Below are 25,026 nucleotides of genomic sequence, written 5' to 3' on the forward strand. Positions count from 1 at the left end.
CACATCGTTTGATATCTGATAAACATTTGATAAAAATGTACGCTAAAATAATATATAGAAATTGTATTTAAGTTATTATTGATTTGAATCTTTATATAATTATATACACCTGAAGAGAGTTCTTTTAGGAACTGAAACATGTCGTGGAAAAATGATGGTCTAATGTAAATCGAATATTTCGATAAAGAACATCATTTAATATTTTAAATAATGTTAATTATTGTAATATTTTAATATTTAATAAGAATTTATTGTGATTAGACGGACAATATTTAAATAATATATATTTATTATATCACAATATGACGCAACTTTACCATCTCATTTATTTTTACAATGTTTTTCTGTTCCAAATTGCACGAAATTCTTCCGTGTTAGGTTTGGGTGAATGGATGGGTTGAGATTGCCCGCAATTTGTCTTAAACGCCTTCCTTGTCCTTTTAGTAAACTTTATTTCGTAACATATCAAGGTTACAGTGAAAATGTGAGATTGTCATTCGTGTAGAATTGTGCTGTGTAACTCTAAGAAGATTAAATACATTTATTATTACAGTGTTGGCAGCAAAAATATATTCAGATTAAGAACTTGTGTTATTTATTGGTTATGTTGGCAGGGAAACTGTGATTCTTGGTCATTCGTCACGCATTCTGCGGAACATTCCTTCCTCCGTCGTCGGTTGTAAGCTGGAATATCCATTCAAGGGAAAAAGAAACACTGAAAGAACAAGAATACTAAAGATTAGTGAAAGGCATCGTTGAACATTTTCAAAATGTTATATACTTTGTTTTGGGGGTTTTGTCATTTGAATGTAGTTTATTTTTCTGACAAATAGAACGTGTCTCAGGAATATTTTGCGTGATTTTCCGATCACTTCGAATGTCACGTGAGTGTTCCTCAGAATTATATCAACGGCGATGACTTACATCAGGGTCGGCGTTGTAGATGCACTTTGTGGTGACGAAAGCGACTTCACAGCCTTCAGTAATCCCTGGAATTATTACACACATTTAAATTCATTTCAGTATATTTAACTTAAATTCTAACACCTAAAATTTCGTCACTCAAAACACTTATATTTATGTCTGAGGATTAATTGGTTATCAAAACATCTTACGTTCTGTTTTCAGATACAAATTGAAAGATTTACTAACTTTGTATGTGGTAAAGTGTTCGTTTACTACAACATTCAATAACTAAATATCCCTCACATTTAGAGATTTGTGACTTTTTCTGGTTTTCAGGTTAATCGGTAACAAAGCCTGAAAACTGCTAGACACTGCTGATTCTAGCACTGACCAACCTTGCCCAAATGTTATATATATTGTCAAAATGTTATGAAGACACAAGCAGACTTTATACTTAAACTTATTCAGTTATCATGCGCTTTCTTGAATTCAAGTGTTTCTCATTTATATTTCAAATGTGTTTCCGTCTTGTTACGTAATCTTCCTACGTCAATGGACACTTTTTACATCAACTTCTGAGGTAATATTGTTTCTGTGCCTCAGTATCAGACTATCGAGTATTTCGAAAACTAAAACTTACTTCTGCGGAAAGACACACGACACCTACTTTCATTCTGTTACGTCATTCCTTGTCTGTATTCACACCTATAAATTTTCGTATTAATAATATACTGATTCGTTTCTGTGCAGAGTCTATAGAATAAATTTTAACGTCCTTAAATTTGTCTGTAATGAATAAAGTTCCAAAATCCAAGCCGTCTGCATGTTTGTAACTGTTAGCGTATGAAATAAATACAATGTCTACAGACGTAGATGGGAGGATAATCTCAGGCGGGATCTATGGCAGATAGGAGTTGAAGGAGACTGGATTTCGTTGGCCCAGGACAGAGTCCGGTGGAGGGCTTTGGTTAATTCGGTGATGAACCTTCGGGTTCGGTAAGCCATCTGGTTGGTTGGGTCCACTATTTGGGAAGCCTGAGGGGAAGAGACCGCTGGGGAGACCTAGACGTAGATGGGAGGATAATCTCAGGCGGGATCTACGGGAGATAGGAGTTGACGGAGACTGGATTTTGTTGGCCCAAGACAGGGTCCGGTTGAGGGCTTTGGTTAATTCGGTGATGAACCTTCGGGTTCGGTAAGCCATCTGGTTGATTGGGTCCACTATTTGGGAAGCCTGAGGGGAAGAGGCCTCTGGGGAGACCTAGACGTAGATGGGAGGATAATCTCAGGCGGGATCTATGGGAGATCGGAGTTGAAGGAGACTGGATTTTGTTGGCCCAGGTCAGGGTCCGGTGGAGGGCTTTGGTTAATTCGGTGATGAACCTTCGGGTTCGGTAAGCCATCTAGTTAGTTAGTTAGTTAGTCTACAGAATCAGTGCTTACTTTTGACTCACCTCCATACAACATGAGGACTGAAGGTCTTCGAAGTGTCATCGCTGTTAAGCGGAAGGTAAGAGCCTAGTTCCGCCATTTTGTTTAATATCCTACATAGATATGACTTGAATCAAAGTAGCGTTGTACAAAGTTGCATGCAAATTCATCAAGCAGTTGGGTAGTTATTACTGGACTTGTGGGTAGAAGACAGACAGACAGACCGAGAAGCGATACCATAAGTCTGATTAAAATAAGGAAACGTGGTTGACGGAAGCCTTCCTGTTTGCCTCCCATGAACTGTGTTGTGTCTGCACACGTACCGTCCGCTGCGTTACGACACTTCTCCATGGCTCCGATGACCCTGTCTCTCGTGTCTCCGCTTAGGAGGATCTTGGCCTGAGCCATGGCTGCGTCCGGCTTATACTTCCCGTTCTTCAGCTGTGAACACGACAGTCAAAAGTATGGAAATGCTTGTGGAAAGGGTCTGTCCGTCTGCATGTTTCATTTCCAAGAACTGGACGGATTTCGATCAGATTTGGTACACTTATGTTAATTTTATTCGCGAGGGCCCTGTGACACGTGATGAAGTTTGAGGTAAAATCAAATATGAGGTTTTTACGACGTTCAAGATGCCAGGTGCTCTGGGTTGTGGACCCGTGTGGCCTTGTAGGTACATATCAGCGTTTCACACTGCAGATGGTATCTGCCTAGAAGTCAGCACGGCGTCCGAACCCAGAAAACCAACTTCAGCATTAAGCAATTAAGTGATGGTTTCGTCAGATTTCTCAGAAAAACTTCATTGCACGTATGGATGATATGTATTGTAGATCTTTCAAAGGAAAACATGTTTCATCAAACCGAAAGAACACTTTCAGCTTAACAAATATTAAAACTCTGACTTTTTACGTAGCCCAGCAGCAAATTTTGTAGAAATCCGTCAGTAGTTTTGGAGATATAACCTGGCGTGTGTTTTTCGGAGAAATTTAGATAATTCAGTCAGAAGACGTCCTGAACTTCCAAAACCTCACACCCAAACTACAGGCAGTTGGAGACTGTTCTGTCTCCATACAGAACCAGCACAATTACAGCTCTCTTCAAGAGAGTTTACAAAGAAAATAATGTTCCTGGCCATCATGCGACGTGTTGAAAGAAATGTTTGCTTTCATTTATCTAACAGATGAAATCTGTGAATACGAAAATGATGCTAATAACATAAGCGGCATTACAAGACCGTATAAGAAAGTGTTACTTAGTATCGATGTTCTCGTTGAAGTGTTATGATTCAGATTGCTTTAAGTGAACTTACCGATTGCATCATCCCCAAGACGCACTTCATGTAGCACTGAAACCAAGAACGCCATTTCAATAAACACGTGATGGTTCCTTTTAAACTTACTCTGTAATTCCTAAATATAATCTGAGGTTTTCGCGGCTGTGAGTCCAAACATGGCTGTATCCTGGTTTGTAGCGTCGTGTAGACTGCCTCCATCATCAGGGCAATGATCGCCCTGATGATGGAGGCAGCAAGGACATATACCTTCAGTGTAATAAACACGTCTTCCCCATTAACTGCTTGTATTAAAAGTTCATTGATCAGTGTTTTTGTTGAAAAGCTGTTAGTCGTTTAGCTAGTCAGGTATCTCTACGTGTTTTATGGAATGTATTCATCATCGTGCTCGCAAAAGGTGATCTGTGTCCTGTGCTAGTTGAATCCAATCCACACCCTCATATACGTAAAAATGTTAACGCTAATTCTGGTATAGTAAGCGTTGACTTATACAGTTCATATACGGTCGTTTGTCTACTTAAGGGTTTAATCTAAGTCTTTATAGGTGCAACTTATAAGTTTTGGTCAGAAACACGCAATGTGGCGTCTCTTAAAATATTAGTCTAACATTTCATGCTATTATATAAAAAATTTCCACACTAAATGTGAGTAACTTTTCGTCGCCTGTAAGTTCAGTTCTTTTATAAAAATCGTTAATATTCATTAACGCGACGTTTCGCAGGAACATGTCTGTCGCTGCTCTGCGTCGAAAGTGAACGAAACTTGTTCTCGCTTAGTGCTTCGTAAACTAATTCTTACCTTCAGATTGTTGTCTTCGGGAAAGTTTCCTGCCTGAACTCCTTCCACCATTTCTGTAATATTAAGATGACTTTTAAGCTACTGTTAATTAACCCGGGCTTTATAATAGTCGGTCAACCAGAGTCTAACATCGTGCATCGTTACTTTCTAAATTATTTAGAGAATCCCAAAGTGTATAAGAAACTCAGGCTAATTACTATATTATGACAGCCAAAGTTTCATCACCACCATAACAAAATTGCTCCTGCAGATTTAGAATATCCGTTAAGACGGGAAATATTAATTTTTAGGATATTATAGATTTTTCTGCATAACGATTCAGTGCTGTTTATTTATTTACATGTAGGTTTAGAAATAAATTTTGTCTGTAAGTTCAGTAAAGACACTCGAGACGGAGTGGCGCTGTTAATCGTCGCTCGCAAAGATTTGCGTTTGATGGCCTCTTACCTACGGAGACGCCTGTTTTCGGCTGACACACGTTCCTCACCATCTTCATTGTTTGCTTCACCTGGTCCATCGACATTCCCTGCAAAAACAATGGACCCGATAAACTGCCCATGTTACTATGAACATTTTTTTTCCCAAGTGAACTCGTATCTCTGATTGATGTTTCCCATTCTTCGTACGCTGTCTTTAATCAGTGAACGAATTTCAATAAAACTTCGTACTTGAGTTTGAGGGCATACATCGTTTTGAACCCTAAAGTTGCCCTGTGACCCCACGAAACCCACAATCAACTTATTTGTTTAGTATTAAAAATACTTACCTAGAGACAATAAACTTTATTGTGTACGTTTTTAGAAGTCACGGTATTTAATGGGAAGAATGGTGATTAATTATCACTGTGTGACAGATGAATAGCGTTCATGACCAGAATCTGATACATCATGAACAGCTAAGGATCTACAAAACTTCGACGTTACGCCCTGTAGAGGAAACGGTACTGCAGAGAAGGCGTTTGGAAAGTGTTCGTACTGCAAATTGTAGGAAAAAATTTTCACACGACACTTCTGCAGAACTGAATATCAAGTAACTGAGGACGAAGTTGAGTTGAGCTGAGTTTGCGTTTATCGTCTGATAAATTCGAGGAATAACAAAGATTCAGTACAGCGCTGCCACTTACTTTGAAAGATACTGACTTTTTGCTTAGAATAAATAAATACATTTGTCAGTGAAATATGTAATACCCAGCACAGTTACCAGCACGCTCTCTCAACTCCAATAAATGTCACTGACGGCTACTCACACAAATAAAGTCCCTTTCGATAAGCCCCTTTTTATCAACATAATTTTGTTTCGAGCTTCATAGACAATATTACATTTTCAATACAGTAACTTGATTATTTAAGCTGTGCTATAAATATTCTGATTCCAAATTTCGTAAGTAATTTTGCAGGAGAAAATATGTGGAAGTACGGTGTATAATGTGTATAAATAACACACATGCACGTCTAGCGCCCTTGTGCTAATCGCCAGTTGTCTCTCGTGACGAACAGAGAGTAAGTGGGTGTTGCGAAGAGTTGGATGTCGCAGCTGAAACGTCGATGTACTTACAGCAGACGTCCCTCTGAGGGTGTCCGCCAGGACCACCGCGCAGATCACAGCGACCGCAAATCGGAACATTTTTCTTCTAAAAGCGAACGAGTTACGTCGCCGTCCCTTTTATACAGCGACTCGCTTTGTTCATTGGTTTCGATTAAGCAAGGTCGCGTGCCTTGAAAATTAAACACTACTGTTCAGACTTCCTGTCTTCCGTATCTTACAGATGGGAATCTTCGTCTTCAGTGAGGCATTTCTTCAACTTTCATCGCAATTCTGTCGTCATTTTTTTTTTACAGCCTGAAACTCTTGTCCAAATAACATCGAATTCTCTCGCGACATCTGACATGACAAATGGACCCGACCCCCTGTTCATTCACATACACAGATGCCCTGATTTCGTGTGGAGATTGAACTAAACTCTGCCCCCTCCCACGTGAAGTACTTTAAGAGTTTGATATTAGTCCAGTTTCCGTGAAACACGCCCGAAACTTACCACTAATGACACTAGATGGCAAAATGTTCTGTCTTAAAAGCCCTGTTACAATTAGGTTAGGTTCTATAAAGTACTTACGTGAGCGGTGGAAAATTTTCTAATGTTTTTCATTGCTTTCTTTTATTTTCTGGCTTGAAAGAGAATGGGGGAATTAGAAGGAGAGAAACGAACGAAGGAGATAAAGGAGTGAAAGAGACGCTTTGAAATTTATCGGACGTTTTACCAGTGGCTCATCGAAAGGACAAATAGCGACGTGCATGAGGAAGACCACGGAAGCTAATGTGAAGAACATGTCAGGCTCAAAGTACGCGTGTTCGTAACCAGATGAAGATGAGTGATCAGTTTAACGCTGTGCCCTCTTTATCCACTAGGAAATACCCCCCCCCCTCCTCCCCCGGTACTGCTGGATATCACAGTGGATTATCAGAGCAATTGCGAGGTCTACGTCTGTGCTAGAAATCGAAATCTGAACCCTAATTTTCTTAGATTTAAGCTTCTATCCTGCGTTGTTACAGGAAGCCTTCCATCTGCGTGTACGTCTTTTCATAAAAATTAACACGCAATTGAAATGAAGGCTGGGCGAGCAAGTGACATCTACCGGCATGAACCGAACGTCTCTTGCTTCGTATTAGGGAAGTCTCGGGTTCAAATCTCGGTCCTTAGACCGGCTATCCTGACGGCTTCTTCGTGATATTCCTCAGTACTTCCGGGTGAATGGCGGTGTATTACATTCAGGCAAGCCACTGATGTTTCCTTCCATCTAATATCCTATATATTCTAAGTTACTTACGACGTCGTTAAATAAACAGCAAATAATTAATTAGTTTGAAACACGTATACCAACATGAACTCGTTCGGTTTTGGTCACATGACTTGCGGCGTCTTGTATCTGAAGACTTGGTTTAACATTCTTTGTTCGATTTGTGGACTTGAAATCTTGAAATCTGTGGTACGTGAACTGACATTGGGGCAGGTTTTACTGGAGAACAGTATTTGGGTTTTCAGTCATTTCTCCTGCCCCATCTGCTGCTATCTTAGGCGCGGTCTTCAGAATGAAAGCGTAATACTGAAATCCCGTAGTACGAATGGGGTTGAGTTTTCTAATTGGTGGCGCTGTCTACAGGCGTGTTTGCACAGACAAATTCTGTTTACTCTGCTGTTTCATTAGTACGAAAGATAATTAGGTTCTGAAGGGTTCTGACGATGTTGTAATACAATATGGATTATCGGACCTCGTACGTCGCCTTATGTAATGAAACACCCAACGTTTCGAGGACTGGATCTGTCCTCCGGTAGTTGAGACTAGCTCATTGTAATGGATCCCACGGAGTAGGCGTTCGCTTCACTACACCTGAAGACGAGGACGAATCCAGTCCTCGAGACGTTGGGTGTTTTACAATATCAAACATTGATAAGATCGAAAATCTCTACAAACGTGAAAATAATTAGGATATCCTTCATGCAGAATTTCATAACAATTTGTCTGCATCTTAATCTGTAAACCAGTTCGTTATATTGAAGAACTTTCTAATAAAATCCATTGCATCTTATGAATACACACTTTCATTTCTGTCCGGTAGATCACTTTAGAGAAGTCAGATCAAGTTGAATCTCTCGTGTAAAATGGAGATTACAGGCGGCCGATATGAACCGCGGTGCAGTTAGTACTGGAACCTGGTCATAGAGGTAGACAGAGCACACAGACGGAAATTTTTTATGGATTATTAACCCTTCGTAATCGAAGAATATGATCACGATTCTGAACATCTTTTCATTTGGTCTCAGGATGATGTTGGAAACACCACGACTCGTCCCCAGCAATGATGGTGTTTAGAAAATAGATTCACCGTCAGCTGTCTGCACAGAATCTTTGCAGGCGTCCAATCGTGTGTTTTCCTCAGCGCTCAAAGAGTGTGGCACACATTTTTCTGTGATAACTGTGGACCCCTTATTCTCATTTGATTCTCTTGCCATTATTCGGTAGTCTGTGCCGAGTAAAATGATCAATTTGCCCACCATCCAGTCGTCCACGGAGAGGTTCATTTTCAACAAAATCTCTGCCCTCTTGAAAACGCTTAAACCAACGAAATGTATGTCCTCCTGACAGAGCCCCATCCCCGTAAGCTGTTCTTCTGTCATTTCATGTTTCACTCGGGATTTATTTGTTTATTTAATCGCTGAATATATAATGACACTAATTTATATCTTGAACACGTCATCTCTCGGAAATAAATTGAAATTCTATACTCAAACAGTCCCGTTATATCTACGTTCTAGTTGCATTATCGTGTGCCAGTCACGTCGCATAACATTCAGACCTTCAATTTCTGCTAATATTTGCATTTCAATAGAACTTACCTTCGTTACAATATAAGTTTGTATTTATTTTCTTTAAATAACGTGTTAATTGCGTAGGTATCATTATCTAACCGCAAGGAAGATGAATTTTATTAAACGGAAATAAACCCAAATTTGGTCGAGAATCGCTCCATTAAAAACAAAACAAAATCAACTTCCTGTCTTGTAACAGTTCCTGCTGGGAGCCCGGAAGTGACAGAACGCTCCGTGTATTGTCAAATAACGACTGTAGTTAACCTGAGGGCAAAGGAAGCTGCTGTCTCTTGACAGATCAATTCACTCTCACTTCTACTGCCCCGACCCTGACACCTTCCAGCAAAATATTATTAACATTATCCTGCAATTAGAGAAAATTCCACCGTGATGGGACTCTTAGGGGCGTTTAGTTAAATGTATCCGATTTTCCACTCTAACTAAGACCCAAATGGGGGGTTGCAGAACGACAGCTTCCGAAGGCTCTATTCTTCACGTATCCAACTGCCAATTTTCGCATTATTCAAGACAGGGGTGTCCACCAATCACTTCCAGTTCCACTGCATAAGAAGTACAATGCGTTCATCTCTCCATAGAGCTGTATCCCAGGACAGCGAAATCAGTTTTGTACTGCCTGGTCTTAGAACTAGTCTTTAACGTAATGGTTTATTATTATTATTTAGTGTTCTGTCTGATGACAGGTCCATATGAACAGGATCCTTCCATCCTTTTCTCGGACTGGGACCTGTTCATATACGTTCTTGGCAGATGATCCAGAAGTGGTTTGCCATTGCCTTCTTCTGTGTGTGAATGGAGTAATTGTTGGGATGCCACGGAGGAAAACTCCGTGTTGCCTAGACCACGGCCTTGCCCAACACAAGTTATAAATTCGGGCACCGCCGGCAATCGAACCCGAGACCCCAGGATTACAAGGACATCGTTCTAACCGCTAGACCACCGTGGCACGTAGGTATGAGAGGATAATATTAAAAAGTAACGTGACTGGCAGTGTACACAGCTTTCGTCTGACTGTGCCCCTGGGTCAGGTCGCTCTGAAGTCATCTGCAGTGTCGGCTATTATTCTGCCAATGCTCCATACTCGGCTCTTTACCGTCCCTAGAAGTGCGACAGGCCTGACCAGCCGGCACGTGAACACAACCTCGCACATTCATCTGTGAGTGTGGTCACACACGGCCTTCCACGGGTGAATTTTTCACACCACTGTTTGGCCCTGATGGGGGGCGGGAGCTAGGCGACCCGCGAAGCAACAGCTGGGCGCTAATGCAGAAACAATGTTCTGTCCCCAGGAACAAGTGCGAGACTTTGGTGATGTTGCAGCCTTCAGAATGTGTCTCATCTGTGTTCGGGTCATGGCCAATGCGTCGATTCCACTCACCGGTATTTTACGTGATTGTACTCGGTGCCGCAAGGCGAATGAAGCTTCCGATATGAAAATGTTTCTTCTTTCTAATCCGCCGTTTAAACTTAATTAATTCCTTGAGGTTATTGATCTGGGTTCTGACGCCGTGAACCGCACGGCGTCAAAGCCCAGAACTGGAAACCAGAGAACTTTTTATGAACTCCCGTGAAGGGCTCTAGTCCCACAAATTAATTTACTATTCATGTCTTCGGTGAAATAACGTTTAATGACCTCAACTTTGTAGCAGAATATACACATCTTGAGGTCCAACTCTGTATTTACGTAAAATATAGTAAAGCTGTCCCACTATACGCCATGTTTTTGTTTACTGTGGGTTATGTCTCGTCTCATTTGACGCTATGAAACGTGGTAGTTGATGTAGGCAAGTCAAACAGCGAACGATTACGACATTGGATTTTACGTATCAGTTGTGGGGGTCTGCAGTGGCCGCTTGGTCGCTGGGACCGTGGGTTCGAATCCCACTCAAGCCATGTATGTTTGTCCTGTGTACAGGTAGAGGCCTTGCGATGGGCCGATCCCTCATCCAAGGAGTCCTACCAAAATGTCTATAGATCGAGCCAACGAAAAGTTGGGACCCGCAGATGCTCAGGGCACTTGAAGAACGGGTCGTTCCCAGTATCAGTGGTGAAATTCATGTTTTACAGATGGATGTTGTTATGAATGACGGAGATAGATTTTCTGAACGCACTGTGGAGCAGGCCTTGAATTCATTCTTGGTGTGTCTTCACCCAATCTGTAGCGCCGTGGATTTCTACGGAAAGCGGATGTGACGTCATCAAATGTATGTGTTTTTTAGAGTCTGCAGATGGCGTTGGTTATTACGTCTCCCGAAACCACCAATTCATATTTCCCTAACATGATCTTACCTGAAAGAGTTCTATCATAATTTCAACTTTGTAGGAACACACAACCGCGGTTTTAACGACCCCTCCCAGATTTCCTGCTTTGATACATTAAAATTAGCCTTGACCACTTCCTACCACCTCCTTCCAAATTAATGACTCAAATTTGTTCTGGTATCAAAGTCATATAACTTACGAAAAAATCGTCGTTAAATAAGCATTCGTTGCGCCGTCGAGCCTGGCGTCACCGGTTAATATTCGGCAGTTCTCGTGGTTGTCCTCAGCTCCTCCAGGTGAAACGCACGATGTCGTACGATCGCTGTCTAATAATTCTGATTTGTCATTCACTGCCATTCTGTAAGTTATTTGCAGTAGACTGTGCGGTTGAAAAGGTGTCGTTAAATAGAATAAGTAGAGGTCTGTAAAGTTTTAATTTATAAGTTAGTCACTGGGACACTGACACTGTTTGGAAGAATTTTGTTGTAAATATTTTTCGAGACACCCTGTGTGGGATATTATTTGCATGCAGGTTGGTATTCGAGAGCTTTCCTGCTTAACGAACCGTGAGGACGCTACGCTCCTCGTGATGTTCCCTTTTCCTCATCCGCTTTGTTGTAGCTGTTTTAACACTGCATTTATTGTTGAAACAGCCCCGTAAACATATTTCTTTCTACCATTTCAAGTGTAAATGTGTAATAAAACACTTCTGGGCAATATTTAACCTCTCGTATTATCATATGTGTGAGTTATGTAGATCGTGTTGCCTACACAGGGGATCTGGCGTCTGCGCAGAAATGTAACCTGAGTAACTGGTTTTAGGTAACTCGCCTGCCGCCAGGAAGCACTACGATCTCGGACCCACACGACAAGGATCTAGCAAACTCCATGGATAGAAATTACTGTCGGCGAAGAAATGGTATATAAACCCGCTTACCTGCCAGTTAGAACTTAACAGTACACTTTTGCCTTGTGCTTAGTAGGGAGTTTCATAATTCGCACTTTTCGACAAATTGAATGATCAAATTATGTAGGATGTCGAAAAAGTCGATAGAATATATTCGTTATCAGGAACTGATTGGTTCAGGATCAGTTCTACAGAATGATTTGACAAAATGATCACCGGAAGTACTGTAGTTTTCATACTTGTCAACAGGTGGCAGCATACACTGTCGGGTTCCATTTTGGTTCTTAATATTGTCGTGCAGAGCGCGCTAGACGGCGTGTGAAATAATGTTTACAATTTCAGTTCCACTTCAAAGAATTAATAGTGCAAGGAACAAATGATTAATGTTCGGGGTGATGTTAATTGGGTTTTTTTTCTGAGAATCATATGAAACCAATAAAAAACGAATTCCTTGGGTAAAATGCAATGCCCCCAAGAAATCTGGGACGTCGAGAAATGTTTTAAAGAACTGGCGAACTGAGCGGTACGAGAAACGTTAACAAAGCATCGGTTCTTGCAATTCGCTTTTCGTGAAAACAAAAGCTTCTTTGTCAATTAGACCGAGATCTTATAATCTGTGGAGTCGTGTACTTAGTAATATTTCGAAGAACCTGTTACCTTTACCATCAGAGTTTTAGACGAAATGGTAATCCACCAACATTGATACACGATTAGAAGCAATAGACGAATTTCGACGAAACTTGGAATTGCCGTTACAGTACTAGGAGGTCACTTAAATTTTTCCTTTTTTTAATTTTGTACTAATATTCTTTTTTGGAAAATGTAATAAAATAAATATACAAATTTGGTAAACGTAGAGCTATGATGTTGTTGTTTGTTTGTAATACCTCGATAAATCCGAACTTAAACTATTTTGTTTCACATATTTTCGATAATCCAGGAGGTGCAAACTTCCGATATCTTCTCTGATGCCTTTCGTATACATACGTTGTCACACCTTCTTTTACGTAGCTCCACTTTATCATAATAGCTGTTTACCTTACGCTCTGTGTGTGTGTTTGTACTGTCAGCTGATATCCACCCAGACGCCAGTTACGTAGTTAAACATCACAGAAGACTATTAGTAAGCCGATTAATCTATACCACCTGGTAAACTCGATACGCGTTTGGAGGCAGTCACGAAAACATGTCTATATGTTATTTTCGAATTATATTGTTCTATACGAGGTGCGATCGGAAAGTTTCAAGACTGTGTCAATAGAGGGCGAACCGGATGTAGTACGAGCTTCTGCCGCTAGGGGGTGCGGCCTACATTCATAGTGAATCAGTGTGCCAGCCGGCATCATCGAATTAGCATTTGTTTCTTAGTTACGGGCGTTTTGGTAGTGCATTACACCGACCCTCCTGCGATTTCGGAATGGCGTGTGCATCAAATTTTGCCAAAGACTCGCCAAATCGGCTACGGAAACCTATGAAATGCTAAAGCAAGCATTTGGGGAGTCCGCAATGGGTCGTGCACAGACGTTTGTGTGGCATTCACGTTTTAAAAATGGCCGAACCTCTGTCGATGATGACGAGCGTTCTGGACGACCATCTTCGAGCACAACGCCCGAAAATGTTACGGAGATTCGGCAGGCCATTCACGAAGATCGACGTCGTACCACCAACGACTTGTGCGACATTGTTGGGATAGGCTATGGGACCTGTCAGCTGATTCTAAAGGAAGAACTCCACATGCGACACATCATGACAACGCGCCAGCGCACACCGCCCTCAAAGTTCGGCAGTTTTTGGCCTCAAACACCATGGCCGTCATCCCGCACCCTCCTTATTCGCCGTGTGACTTCTTCCTCTTCCCAAAGATGAAAATTCAGCTAAAGGGAAGGAGATTTGAGACGATAGAAGAGATTCAGGCAGAATCGCAGATGGTGCTTGACAGGCTGACAAAGAACGATTTCCAGGGATGCTTCCAGGCTTGGCAGCGGCGCTGGGATCGTTGTGTTCACTCCCAGGGGAACTACTTCGAGGGTGATGGATGAATTTAATACCTGAGATAAGAGTACGGGTTTTTATAGGCGCAGTCTCGAAACTTTCCGATCGCATCTCGTAGATTTCGCCACTACGCTCTCCGAATTCTGCACTTATCTTTTAAAATGTTAACTCTGGTCTGCAGTTGATTTTAAATTTGTTTTGGACACGTTCGGCGATTGGATTTTACTGGCCCAGGGCAGGGAACGGTGGAGGGCTTTGGTTAATTCGGTGATGAACCTTTGGGTTCCCTAAGCCATCTATTTAGTTAGTTAGTTTGGACACGCTCACATACAAATGCAGTATGGAAAGGTACCAGAAGCCTCCCGCAGAACTGGCGACCATGATACGAGATATTAAGTCAGTAGATTCAGTGCGTGTGAACATCCTATGTTCCGGGGCTTGCCAAAATGATTTAATTAGAGTTTTAATTAATTCCACTTTAAGCTGCAGGTACGCTGGAATCAGGAACTCGTGGTTTCCCTCGTAACCCCGGTCTTATACCCTGAGAGCTTCATTACCTGGAAGCCATTTAGCACCAAGAGCCACGTTGCGGAGGGGAGGGAGTTAGTAAATGTAAGAACAGTCACCAGACGGCACTTCTCTACGATTATACATAATTAACTGTGTGGTAATTGTTTTGTTTTTAACGTTCGCGGTTATATCTTTTTCGTGATTTGTGTGTCTTCCCCTAGTAACCTTTTTTACGAAGAACGTTTTTGTGAAAAGTCACATGAAAATAGAAACCACATGTGTCCATAAACATGACTTTCGAAAGAACTTAAAAAAATCGTATTATAAAATACTAGTTAATTTACCTGAGAATAATTGACAACTTCGACGCCAAATTTATTAATAAAGTTAAAGTTCACCAATTATATTTTACATGTAATTATAATTTTTATTTTATTTTGGAATTATACTTCCATCTATGGACGCCAACGAGAAAAGTTAACCTGTGAAGCACAATCGATACGTTTTAGTAATGAGTTGTCTCTTATTAACGCTGTGTATTACGTGTTTTTTAAATTATATCAGATCACGGAATAATTATATTTACCTCATATCACAAGGTCAACATTAAACTGAAACAATAAAATCTCTAACCAGAAAACTTCGTGCGACTGGTCCAGTGCTGCCAATATCATCCTAGTAACTAAATTTACCAGAAAAGGGCCTTTCCCCACAGGGAACTTCGCCCGATTCTTCTGCTGGTATAATGAATCAACCACTGTAGTTACGTGGTCAATAATTTATGTTTCCTCAAAAACGCTTCGAAGCTCCGTCTTCGAAAGGGTCCTCGTGGGGGCTTTGTAACAGAATGTGTAGAGTGGACGTCCCTAAACAACGTTATTCTGCTCGCATGTGCGCGCAGTTTGTCACAGACGGACACAATTAATTTGGAGTCGCCGTGCAATGCGCTGGACTCATCAGAATTCCTGTGGCTCTTTGCCGGGTCTACAGGAATGACAAACGACGCCCGCTTGTACGCCATTATGAGACTCCTCGTCACGACAGTTACTGGTTGTTCACTGTTCCATGTCTCGCGTTTGTACACAGGATCTGCTGCGATTAGTAGGGCGTCGATCTGCGATTGTCAGCTGTCAATGTTGCTTGTAGTTGTGTGGTTTTATTAATTATATGAGTTTAATCGGTTATTTGCGTACCCACATAAGTCCTCTTTTTGAGATGATAATGTTTCTTCATATTGTGATGATTATAATTGTTTAATTTTAACCGTCTAATCACAATAAAATATTTTTTAAAATAGTGTAGTTGCGTCATATTGTGATTTATTGAATTAAAATTAAATTATTTGGTTATTCCGTCAAATCACAATGTATTCAAAATAAGATAATTAAAATAATTAAAATATAATTCTTTGTTCCATATCGAATAATCGATTTACAATTGGAACAGTTACAACATGTTTCGGTTTTATTAAACCATCATCAGGTGTAAAATTATATTAAATTTAAAACTCAATTACAATTTTTCGTAGTGTAGTTTTTGGAGGTCGTGTCCAGATATTTTCATATAATGGATCAACTTTATTGTTTGAAGTGATGCTTTTGATGTTTACATCGGTCAGAGATGAAATAGTAGACAACACAGTTGTGTCTGGAGGTGATTCAGAAGTATTACTGTATCCGATCAAGGTTTAATACTGAATAAAATATTTTATTAAATATTTAAAATATTTAAAATATATTAAAATGATGCTCCTTCTATCGCCGTACCTACCATTGCAGTCTCCAGGGTAAAATAACATTCATCACACGCGCGCAGGTTTATTTATAACTTTAGTATCTGACCATTATGAAAACCCACAGCGAATTAAATAGGTCGCCTCAGCAGTGACGAAAGACTCCTGCAATATTACGTGGGTACGTATTAAAACAAAGAGAGTCTATAAATAACTTTAGGTTAGAACTCTACATGCAAAACAGATTAGCGAGCATCTACATATTAGATTCTTGTCAATAATTCTTCGAGAAAAACAAATCAAACATAAAATAAATGCAATGTTTGCTGTCAATTTCGTTTAGCTCTCGAACCTAAGTTTTGTGGACTCAAGTGGTTTTGATGATGACCGATTTAATTACTGATAAAATACATCCCGGTGGTGCTCAGATTTATAACTTGTGTTGGGCAAGGCCGTGGTCTAGGCAACACGGAGTTTTCCTCCGTGGCATCCCAACAATTACTCCATTCACACACAGAAGAAGGCAATGGCAAACCACTTCTGGATCATCTGCCAAGAACGTATATGAACAGGTCCCAGTCCGAGAAAAGGATGGAAGGATCCTGTTCATACGGACCTGTCGTCAGACAGAACACTAAATAATAATAAGATGAGGTGGTCTAGCGGTTAGAACGCTGGCCTTGTAATCCTGGGGTCTCGGGTTCGATTCCCGGCGGTGCCCGAATTTATAACTTGTGTTGGGCAAGGCCGTGGTCTAGGCAACACGGAGTTTTCCTCCGTGGCATTCACACACAGAAGAAGGCAATGGCAAACCACTTCTGGATCATCTGCCAAGAACGTATATGAACAGGTCCCAGTCCGAGAAAAGGATGGAAGGATCCTGTTCATATGAACCTGTCGTCAGACAGAACACTAATAATAATAATAATAAAATACATAAAGGAATCTTGTATGTAAGAAATTCAGTTGCCATGGAGTTGTAACTCTGTTAAACGGTGAGATTTGGGGATGCATACAGAAGTTTAGTCTGAAGACGTGACACGAAGTGGCCACCAGAGAGACGCGAGCATATGCGAGGAAATCGTGAAATGTTTCCTGAAGAAACTGGACTTGAGATCGTGGACTAGGTCCAGAGGCCGTCTCTCGTGTACACGCTAATGAACCTTGTGCGTCATAAAACAGAGAGAGCTTCGTGTACTATTAGCTTGTCAAGAATTCATCTGCTCCATGGAATACGCATTTGCCCGTTGTCACTGACGACGACAGGTTTGCATCTGCGAAAGAGTTTTCACGAGTTCACTTTTTCAGTTCGCCAGTTCATTTTGTTGGCCGTCGGACGCACGGGTTAGGACGAGGCACGATCCCGCAGACCAGGAACTCCTCTCGCTTCTGCATTTCCGCTGTTGAAGAGAGTTTTAGAGTCGTAATAATTGTCCGACGAAGCGTAGAAATTAGTTGAAAAGTCCGTAGGCTTGGGGACGCGCCTTATCTATTCAATTAACGAATCGTTGGTGGCAGCACTGTTTGGTGACGTTTCTGGCGCTGGAACTGAGAGATAACGGGGACTCCCCTTTTTATTATTGAGAATGGAGACATGAAGGATAAGCCTCTACAACTCGCAAGCCTGGCTTCGAGAAATTTGAGAGGACAAAAACTTCGCTCGTTACACGGAATGACATAAAAAAAAACTTTTCCGTCAGGAACAAAATTGGATTTATCTTAACCACTTTAACGTTGACTGCAAAAGAAATACTTCAGCCAACTTTGAAGGAAGTGAAAATTAAACTTGTCTTGCCTGACATAAAATACATATACCTACTGATAATTTGGGTGTGGATTTCGTCCTTGGGGTGTTCCTTAACAGTGTACGAAAATAATAAGCCCAGATGCTGGGTCTCCACTTTTTCTGGTATCGATTCTGCTTTGTGCAAAAAATCCATTAAACTTAAGTGCAATTATTTCCAATAAGAATCAAAACAGGTTCCGAGGAACTGATGAACGAGATTCATTTCTTCAGATTAAGTTGTTGACCAAATGATTCTATAACAAATTGCTTTCCTAAGGAAATAATGGTACAAACCCTTTCGTGGCGCACCGACACCTTCTTCAGGAGGTGGAAACCTACCAGTCCTGAAGCTAAGACGAAGTCATTCAGATCTACTTGAAATATTAATGACGCTCTGCCGATGGATAATGTAGTTCAAATAGTGGGTTAGCAACGTGTCACATGTTTCACCATCAAAATCACTCATGGATCTTGACGAAATTTCATATCATTATTGTCTGCACTAAAAAATGTGTGAAATATAAGCTCATTTTGCACTTGGCATGCACGAAATTCGGATCAGTGTCTGTCATTTTTCGAAAAAAAAATCGACTCCCATCTTACAAAGCACTGCAGACCCATAACACAAACTTAAAATGTGTAACTTTGATTTGAAACGAAATGCAACAAAAATCAACGCTACACTAGATACAGCAACAATTTTGTATTTGCAACGAGCGAACATGGCGGCCATGCGTGCCTCTCCTGTTCCTGTAGAGTCAACAGATCAGTTCGTTCCATGAACTGCGATTCGGCGAGTGGGAACCACAAACGCGAAATTTACTCAAAGTTCCTTAGGTCCATGTGATGTTAAATATTTGCGAACGGGCAAACAGACATGACTTTCCCATCACGTGTTAATTTGAAACAGGAAAGCTCTCAGAACACGTTTATTACAGCAAATGTAACACATAAAATGTAATTAAAATATATAATAAAATTCAGGTCAATACACAAACTTTATTTAGATGTTAAAATTTAAAATTTGCGCCAATCATCGCTACAACGATTGGCGCAAATTTTAAAATTTAAATTTTAACATCTAAATAAAGTTTGTGTATTGACCTGAATTTTATTATATATTTTAATTATAAAACACAAACATGACGCATTTAAACCTTAAACATAAAATGTAATGGATATGAAATGCTCAACATACTCTCACATTACCAAAATTTCCACTGTAATATTTTTTAAATATATTTATTCATTAGGCCTGTTACTTTTATATTCATAACACTAAAATCAAAAATTATAGGCTGCTGAATCACGTTTAGTGAATTAGGGTGCAATGAACTAATTTGTGTTCATAGCAATTAGAAGTACGACGTTTCGGAAACTCTCTTATTTTCATCAACAGGGCTTGTTGTGACAGGCCTACACGTGGCGAGATGTATTTTTCGTTGACCACTAACGGGTGGAGTTTAGCGACCACCCTCCGTACTCTAGACCAGATCAGTGCTTTGTCTGAAAACGTCAGATGCACTGATTTGCCACACATTTTAGAATGGTCACTATTCAGCTTAAGCACTGGGTCTGTGTTCATATGGTACCAGCACTTCGTAAAACTTACCGAGCCCGGATCACGTGAAATGCAATCTTAATTGAATTTCCTGATTGTAACCAGAAAGATGAAATGGCAGCGCCCCAGAACTTACCGACTTAAATCTTGACCGGGTTGAATTTTTCGTGGTTTTCCTCCAATACCTTTGAGTCAATCCTAAATAATCTCAAATGCTTTTCCGTATTTCGTGGCTTCGTCACTTAAATCAGCATCGTTAAAAACACAACATTCTTGACTTGAGTGGCGCCGGGCGTCCGTGTAGATCCTTGATCCTATTTTAATTCAGTCTTTTGTTCGAGGATTTTATTTCATCCAACTTAATCATTTCTCGTGCTCTTTAATTACGTGGTTCTGTCCGTATATTACATTTGTGAATACCGATAATTACCCCCCCCCCCTAATTCCACTGCCTTTGTTCTCCTACGGTACAGTTTAACCACCCCATTCCAAACTGTAATTTGCTACTTTTATCCGTTTAATTGCGTTAATTGTTATAAACTGTTATGCCCTAATGCCGTGCCTTATAGAACGGTTTGTGAACCGCCAGGACATAATGTCATTATAACGTTTGGAATTGTCCCCAATGTATCCATTTAATCCGATTATAATCGGCAGGCTTCACTGATTCTTCAGTATGTTTCCAGCGTTAAAAAAGGCTTTTCTGTGTTTCTCTGTTGTTTTAAAATAAAACAGTAACACTAGTGCATTACAAATTGTAGAGTTTCAGACCTACTGAAACACGAACGTGTCATTTTAATACACGTGATCGCCTGATACTGGATTATTCCAAACAAATACATTTTAATTGTACGTCATTATTTATGTGTAGGTGGCTCATTTGGTGTTTTTCTCATGAGATTTTGTTTGACGTAAATACGTCTATATTTTAGGGTCAGTGTCATTCGGCAAAAATGTGTTACGAAAAATTGTTACGAAAAAGTGTAACTTAATTGTTATGTTACTTAAGAAACCTCATCTGTTTACTCGGCATTGTTGTTACCTATAAAACATTTCATTACACTACATTCAGCTACCACAGACCCATCTTAAGCGTAACTAATTCAAGTTAAATAAGCAAAGTCTTAATCAAACTTATCTCAATTTTAAAGCATGTATAAAGGAAATATTTAGAATAAAGCCAATATATAAACTTCCTTTCCGTATAGACGTATTTACGTCAAATTCTCCGGAACCGTGGTTCCACTGACACATTCTTGATCGATGTTTATCGCACCATCTTCTGATCATCTCTCATTGATTCTTCGATTAAAAACACCCTGCTCACTTCTAACTTGGAACATAACAAAGGAAGTTGCTGAATAGCTTTCTTTATCATGGACCATATGCGTGTTAATTATTTTACGACGGTCATTTCAGAGAAATTTCAATTAACGAACAAACACCCCGAGAGAAATTGGCCTCGTTAATGACGGGAAATATTAGCTGCAAAATCAGAATTTGCTATCGTAATCAAACCACCGGTTCGGTCCACGTGTGGCGTGGAATTGGACGGATCTGAACATTTACGTAATATCGCAGGTCTCAACAAAACCTGGAAGTTTACTTTATTTAATATTCTGAAGAAAAAAATAATTCAGATGTGAGAGGGTGAGGTTTTATGGGGAAACATTCACTGCGAATGGATTAATTAATTTCTGTTTCCTGGTTCTCATTCCGCAAACAGTGCACTGAAATGGTATGCGTGAAATACAGTTGATGTCTGGACCCAAATAAATTACGAGGTACGAAATGTGGACGTTTAATTACATGCTCCGCATTCCGAAAACAGAATTAATTTATATTTTTTCCACCTTCTAAAATAACTGTCATTTGTAACGCCTTTATGAAGTGGAGCGGTTTGTCACGTAAATGCGTCAGATATTTACGGCGTCACTGAAAAGCGTTCATAAAAGCTGGAATTTAGGTTGAACCTCCCCTCCGTTATGAACGACTTTGAACTTGTGTTTGTATCTCACCCTTACTGACAGTGTACATATGATTATATTACCTTAAGTGACATTTTAGCTGAATTTGTCTGAAGCTAATACGAGGCACGTGCCCTAAAGCAGGAGTCAAATTCCTGTTGTAATTACTCTCAGCTCTTCACACTCGGATGGCCAAATTTGTTTACAGAATGCGAGTTTTGTGTACTTTAGTAACCTTTGCGTCCCTCTGCAAATAATAAAAATGGCCCCTGTATTTATTTCAGGGCCTAGTGTACTTTCCTCTTACCTCACATCGGTTAAGGCTCAAATAGAGTTGTTGATCTTAACTAACTAACTAGATGGCTTACCGAACCCGAAGGTTCATCACCGAATTAACCAAAGCCCTCCACCGGACCCTGTCCTGGGCCACCAAAATCCAGTCTCCTTCAACTCCTATCTCCCATAGATCCCGCCTGAGATTATCCTCTCATCTACGTCTAGGTCTCCCCAGAGGTCTCTTCCCCTCAGGCTTCCCAAATAGTGGACCCAACCAACCAGATGGCTTATGGAACCCGAAGGTTCATCACCGAATTAACCAAAGCCCTCCACCGGACCCTGTCCTGGGCCAACAAAATCCAGTCTCCTTCAACTCCTATCTCCCATGGATCCCGCCTGAGATTATCCTCCCATCTACGTCTAGGTCTCCCCAGAGGTCTCTTCCCCTCAGGCTTCCCAAATAGTGGACCCAACCAACCAGATGGCTTATGGAACCCGAAGGTTCATCACCGAATTAACCAAAGCTCTCCACCGGACCCTGTCCTGGGCCAACAAAATCCAGTCTCCTTCAACTCCTATCTCCCATGGATCCCGCCTGAGATTATCCTCCCATCTACGTCTAGGTCTCCCCAGAGGTCTCTTCCCCTCAGGCTTCCCAAATAGTGGACCCAACCAACCAGATGGCTTATGGAACCCGAAGGTTCATCACCGAATTAACCAAAGCCCTCCACCGGACCCTGTCCTGGGCCAACAAAATCCAGTCTCCTTCAACTCCTATCTCCCATGGATCCCGCCTGAGATTATCCTCCCATCTACGTCTAGGTCTCCCCAGAGGTCTCTTCCCCTCAGGCTTCCCAAATAGTGGACCCAACCAACCAGATGGCTTATGGAACCCGAAGGTTCATCACCGAATTAACCAAAGCCCTCCACCGGACCCTGTCCTGGGCCAACAAACTCCAGTCTCCTTCAACTCCTATCTCCCACAGATCCCGCCTGAGATTATCCTCCCATCTACGTCTAGGTCTCCTCAGAGGTCTCTTCCCCTCAGGCTTCCAAACTTAATTCACCGCCATGCAGTCTGATAATTTTTCATAGTTTGAGTGTTCTTGAGTTAATTATCAGTTAAGTTATAACTTGATCTAAAGAGAGAATTATGAGGACGAAGGTTAATCAGTCATGATTATTATTCTACGTATCTAATTCTTAGACACTATTATATTTGTACACATCTTCACGTCTGAAGACCAGAATTGAAGTTGTTCCCGTGCTGTTTAAATAAAGCACCAAGCCATGAAGACGTATGTGAGAGTGGAGGTGTAGCTCCACACATTCTTATATACATAGTTCTTAAGTCAGAATATTCTTCTCACCCCCTGCCCGCAGAGGACAAAGGCGGCTCTAACTTTTATTACAACATAAAATAACTAAAACAATCCTTTGTTAATTTTTACTCATTCCGCGGGGCGAGGAGACAAAAGGAGAGGGGAAAATGCAAGTAGCGAGGTTCATTGCCCCGACCCGCATCGCTACAGAGCGGAGTTGGGATTCGTTCTGGGAAATCTTTTGGACCCCGTGTTAGGTTCACCATTCACAGGACCGTGAACAGGGCTGAGTTAGCTTTTTGTGCGATAAACTTTGTTACACATCCATCTTATTCAGATTCCCCATTCTTCATACGTATTACGTAGTTTCGTAATTTATCACGAGGTGGCAACACAATTTACATTTCATATCCTGAGTTCGTACACAAACTGTAAACACCTGTTGTTTCAGAAATTCAACTTACTGCAATTCGTAGAGTTAACGTAGTGTGTAGCACGTCTCGAAAGGACAGGAGACAGGCATGAATGGGACAAAAGAAAGACAGTAGAATAAATGGTGGCTGCTTCGGCAGTCGAACCGGGTACGATTTATCACGGCTACATCAACTGGTTTCTGCAGGTTTGGTCCTAAATAATTGGACCCACACGGACATTGTATAGGCGAAATTACACAAAACATGTGTATCACACGGACAATGTATTTCAATAGAACACCATACAATAATAGCCATGAACTTTCAAATGTTGGTAAAAAAATCACACCATTCGCGGAATGTGTGTTCAAGTGGCAGGCCTGTCTCGGTAGTTATGGAGTCCAGTGCACTTAAGGCTTGTTTTCCTGCATCTTTCTCAGTATTTATAGTCATTATAGGAGTTCATTGGGTCTAGTAGTCACGTGGTACTCCCCCTCCCGCCCCTCGCCCCTCAAGGTGGCGAGCTGGAAATGGAAAGACACGCTGGTAGAGCAAGGAAGGACAAACGTGGCTGTTCCGTTAAGTGGATAATGGATGTGTTTCCTTTCTCGTGGTTTGAAGTAGTAGGACAGAAGTCGTTAATGTTGTGTTCGAAGTCTCGTGTGGCAATTGTGTGTGTTTGTGTTTGTGCAGTGAGTGGTATTGCAGATCGACAGTTTTTGTGTGCGTGTTATCTGTGTTTTCCTCTAGGTGAAGTGCCAACTGTTCGGATTTTGACCGTTTGCAACGTTGGATAATCTTGCCGTAAGTAATCTTTTGTTTTATCATTACGTGGCTGTAATTTGAAGTTTTTGAAGACTTTAACGAGCATGCGCAGAGAGCGATAACCTCCAGGTGCTTGTGAATCTTTCCCCTGAAATGTCGAGCACCTTCCCCCCCCCCCCCCCAGTTACCGCTAGTTCCAAGTTTTTCGTACATCTCCATTATTATTCATCCAGTCGGAACTCGGCCATTGTTACTGGGGTCAGCTTTCAGGCAATTGTTTTGTTTGACTGCAGGTCCTTGGCTCTCCTGCTTGGCATTTTAGCTGGGTTTTTTTTGTTTCACAGTTTGCAGTGAATTGTAACATTCTGCCCCCGTTTAAAATTCCGCCATTGCTGCACATCTTGATAAATCAGTCCATAATCTGTAGCCTATGAAACTCGATCGATGTCGAAAAATAATAAGAATCAGTCAATCGATCCGAAAGTTTTGACGTCAGGAAATAACCCTAATAAGCATCTAACTCATGAAGGCAGAGATATGGAGGTAAAACTCCATGCATTCTTAAAGTACATGAAGGTTAAAGTCGCCATTGAGGCTCGGAGACTGCAGTACGCGATGCCTTGAACAGTAAAATGTCTTGCAGATTGCTGTAACCACAGTTACCAACTGTTCTAACGAAAGAATGTAACACGTGCGAGACAAAACGTTTGGACCCAGTTACAC

The 25,026-nt window shown here is 41.0% G+C and overlaps 2 protein-coding genes across 5 annotated transcripts in view; one reads left to right on the forward strand and one right to left on the reverse strand.

The window, feature by feature from the left end:
- LOC110835215 (Src homology 2 domain-containing protein sprint) overlaps nucleotides 1–25,026 on the forward strand; it is a 335,746-nt gene that overhangs the window by 50,200 nt on the left and 260,520 nt on the right. Inside the window, exon 1 of one of the 4 annotated variants that reach the window (XM_087353533.1) lies at nucleotides 24,079–24,342. The exons of the other annotated variants lie outside the window; for them this stretch is intronic. The gene's annotated coding sequence lies outside the window, so the exon portion shown is untranslated. Of the gene's footprint in view, nucleotides 1–24,078; nucleotides 24,343–25,026 lie in introns of those variants that run through there. 4 annotated transcript variants of the gene reach the window in all.
- LOC110835214 (general odorant-binding protein 72) lies at nucleotides 433–6,133 on the reverse strand. Its single transcript, XM_022075182.2, has 7 exons — nucleotides 5,981–6,133; nucleotides 4,874–4,952; nucleotides 4,427–4,479; nucleotides 3,647–3,682; nucleotides 2,661–2,778; nucleotides 925–989; nucleotides 433–715 (listed from the first exon to the last, which is right to left on the reverse strand). Exons 1-7 carry the CDS (start codon nucleotides 6,047–6,049, stop codon nucleotides 698–700), a joined length of 438 nt encoding a protein of 145 aa, XP_021930874.1. The 5' UTR covers nucleotides 6,050–6,133; the 3' UTR covers nucleotides 433–697.

The sequence above is a fragment of the Zootermopsis nevadensis genome, unplaced genomic scaffold (genome assembly GCF_977971745.1).
Source record: "Zootermopsis nevadensis isolate Lab colony 2312 unplaced genomic scaffold, Znev_1.0 Znev_ptg000022l, whole genome shotgun sequence".
Classification (NCBI taxonomy): domain Eukaryota; kingdom Metazoa; phylum Arthropoda; class Insecta; order Blattodea; family Termopsidae; genus Zootermopsis; species Zootermopsis nevadensis.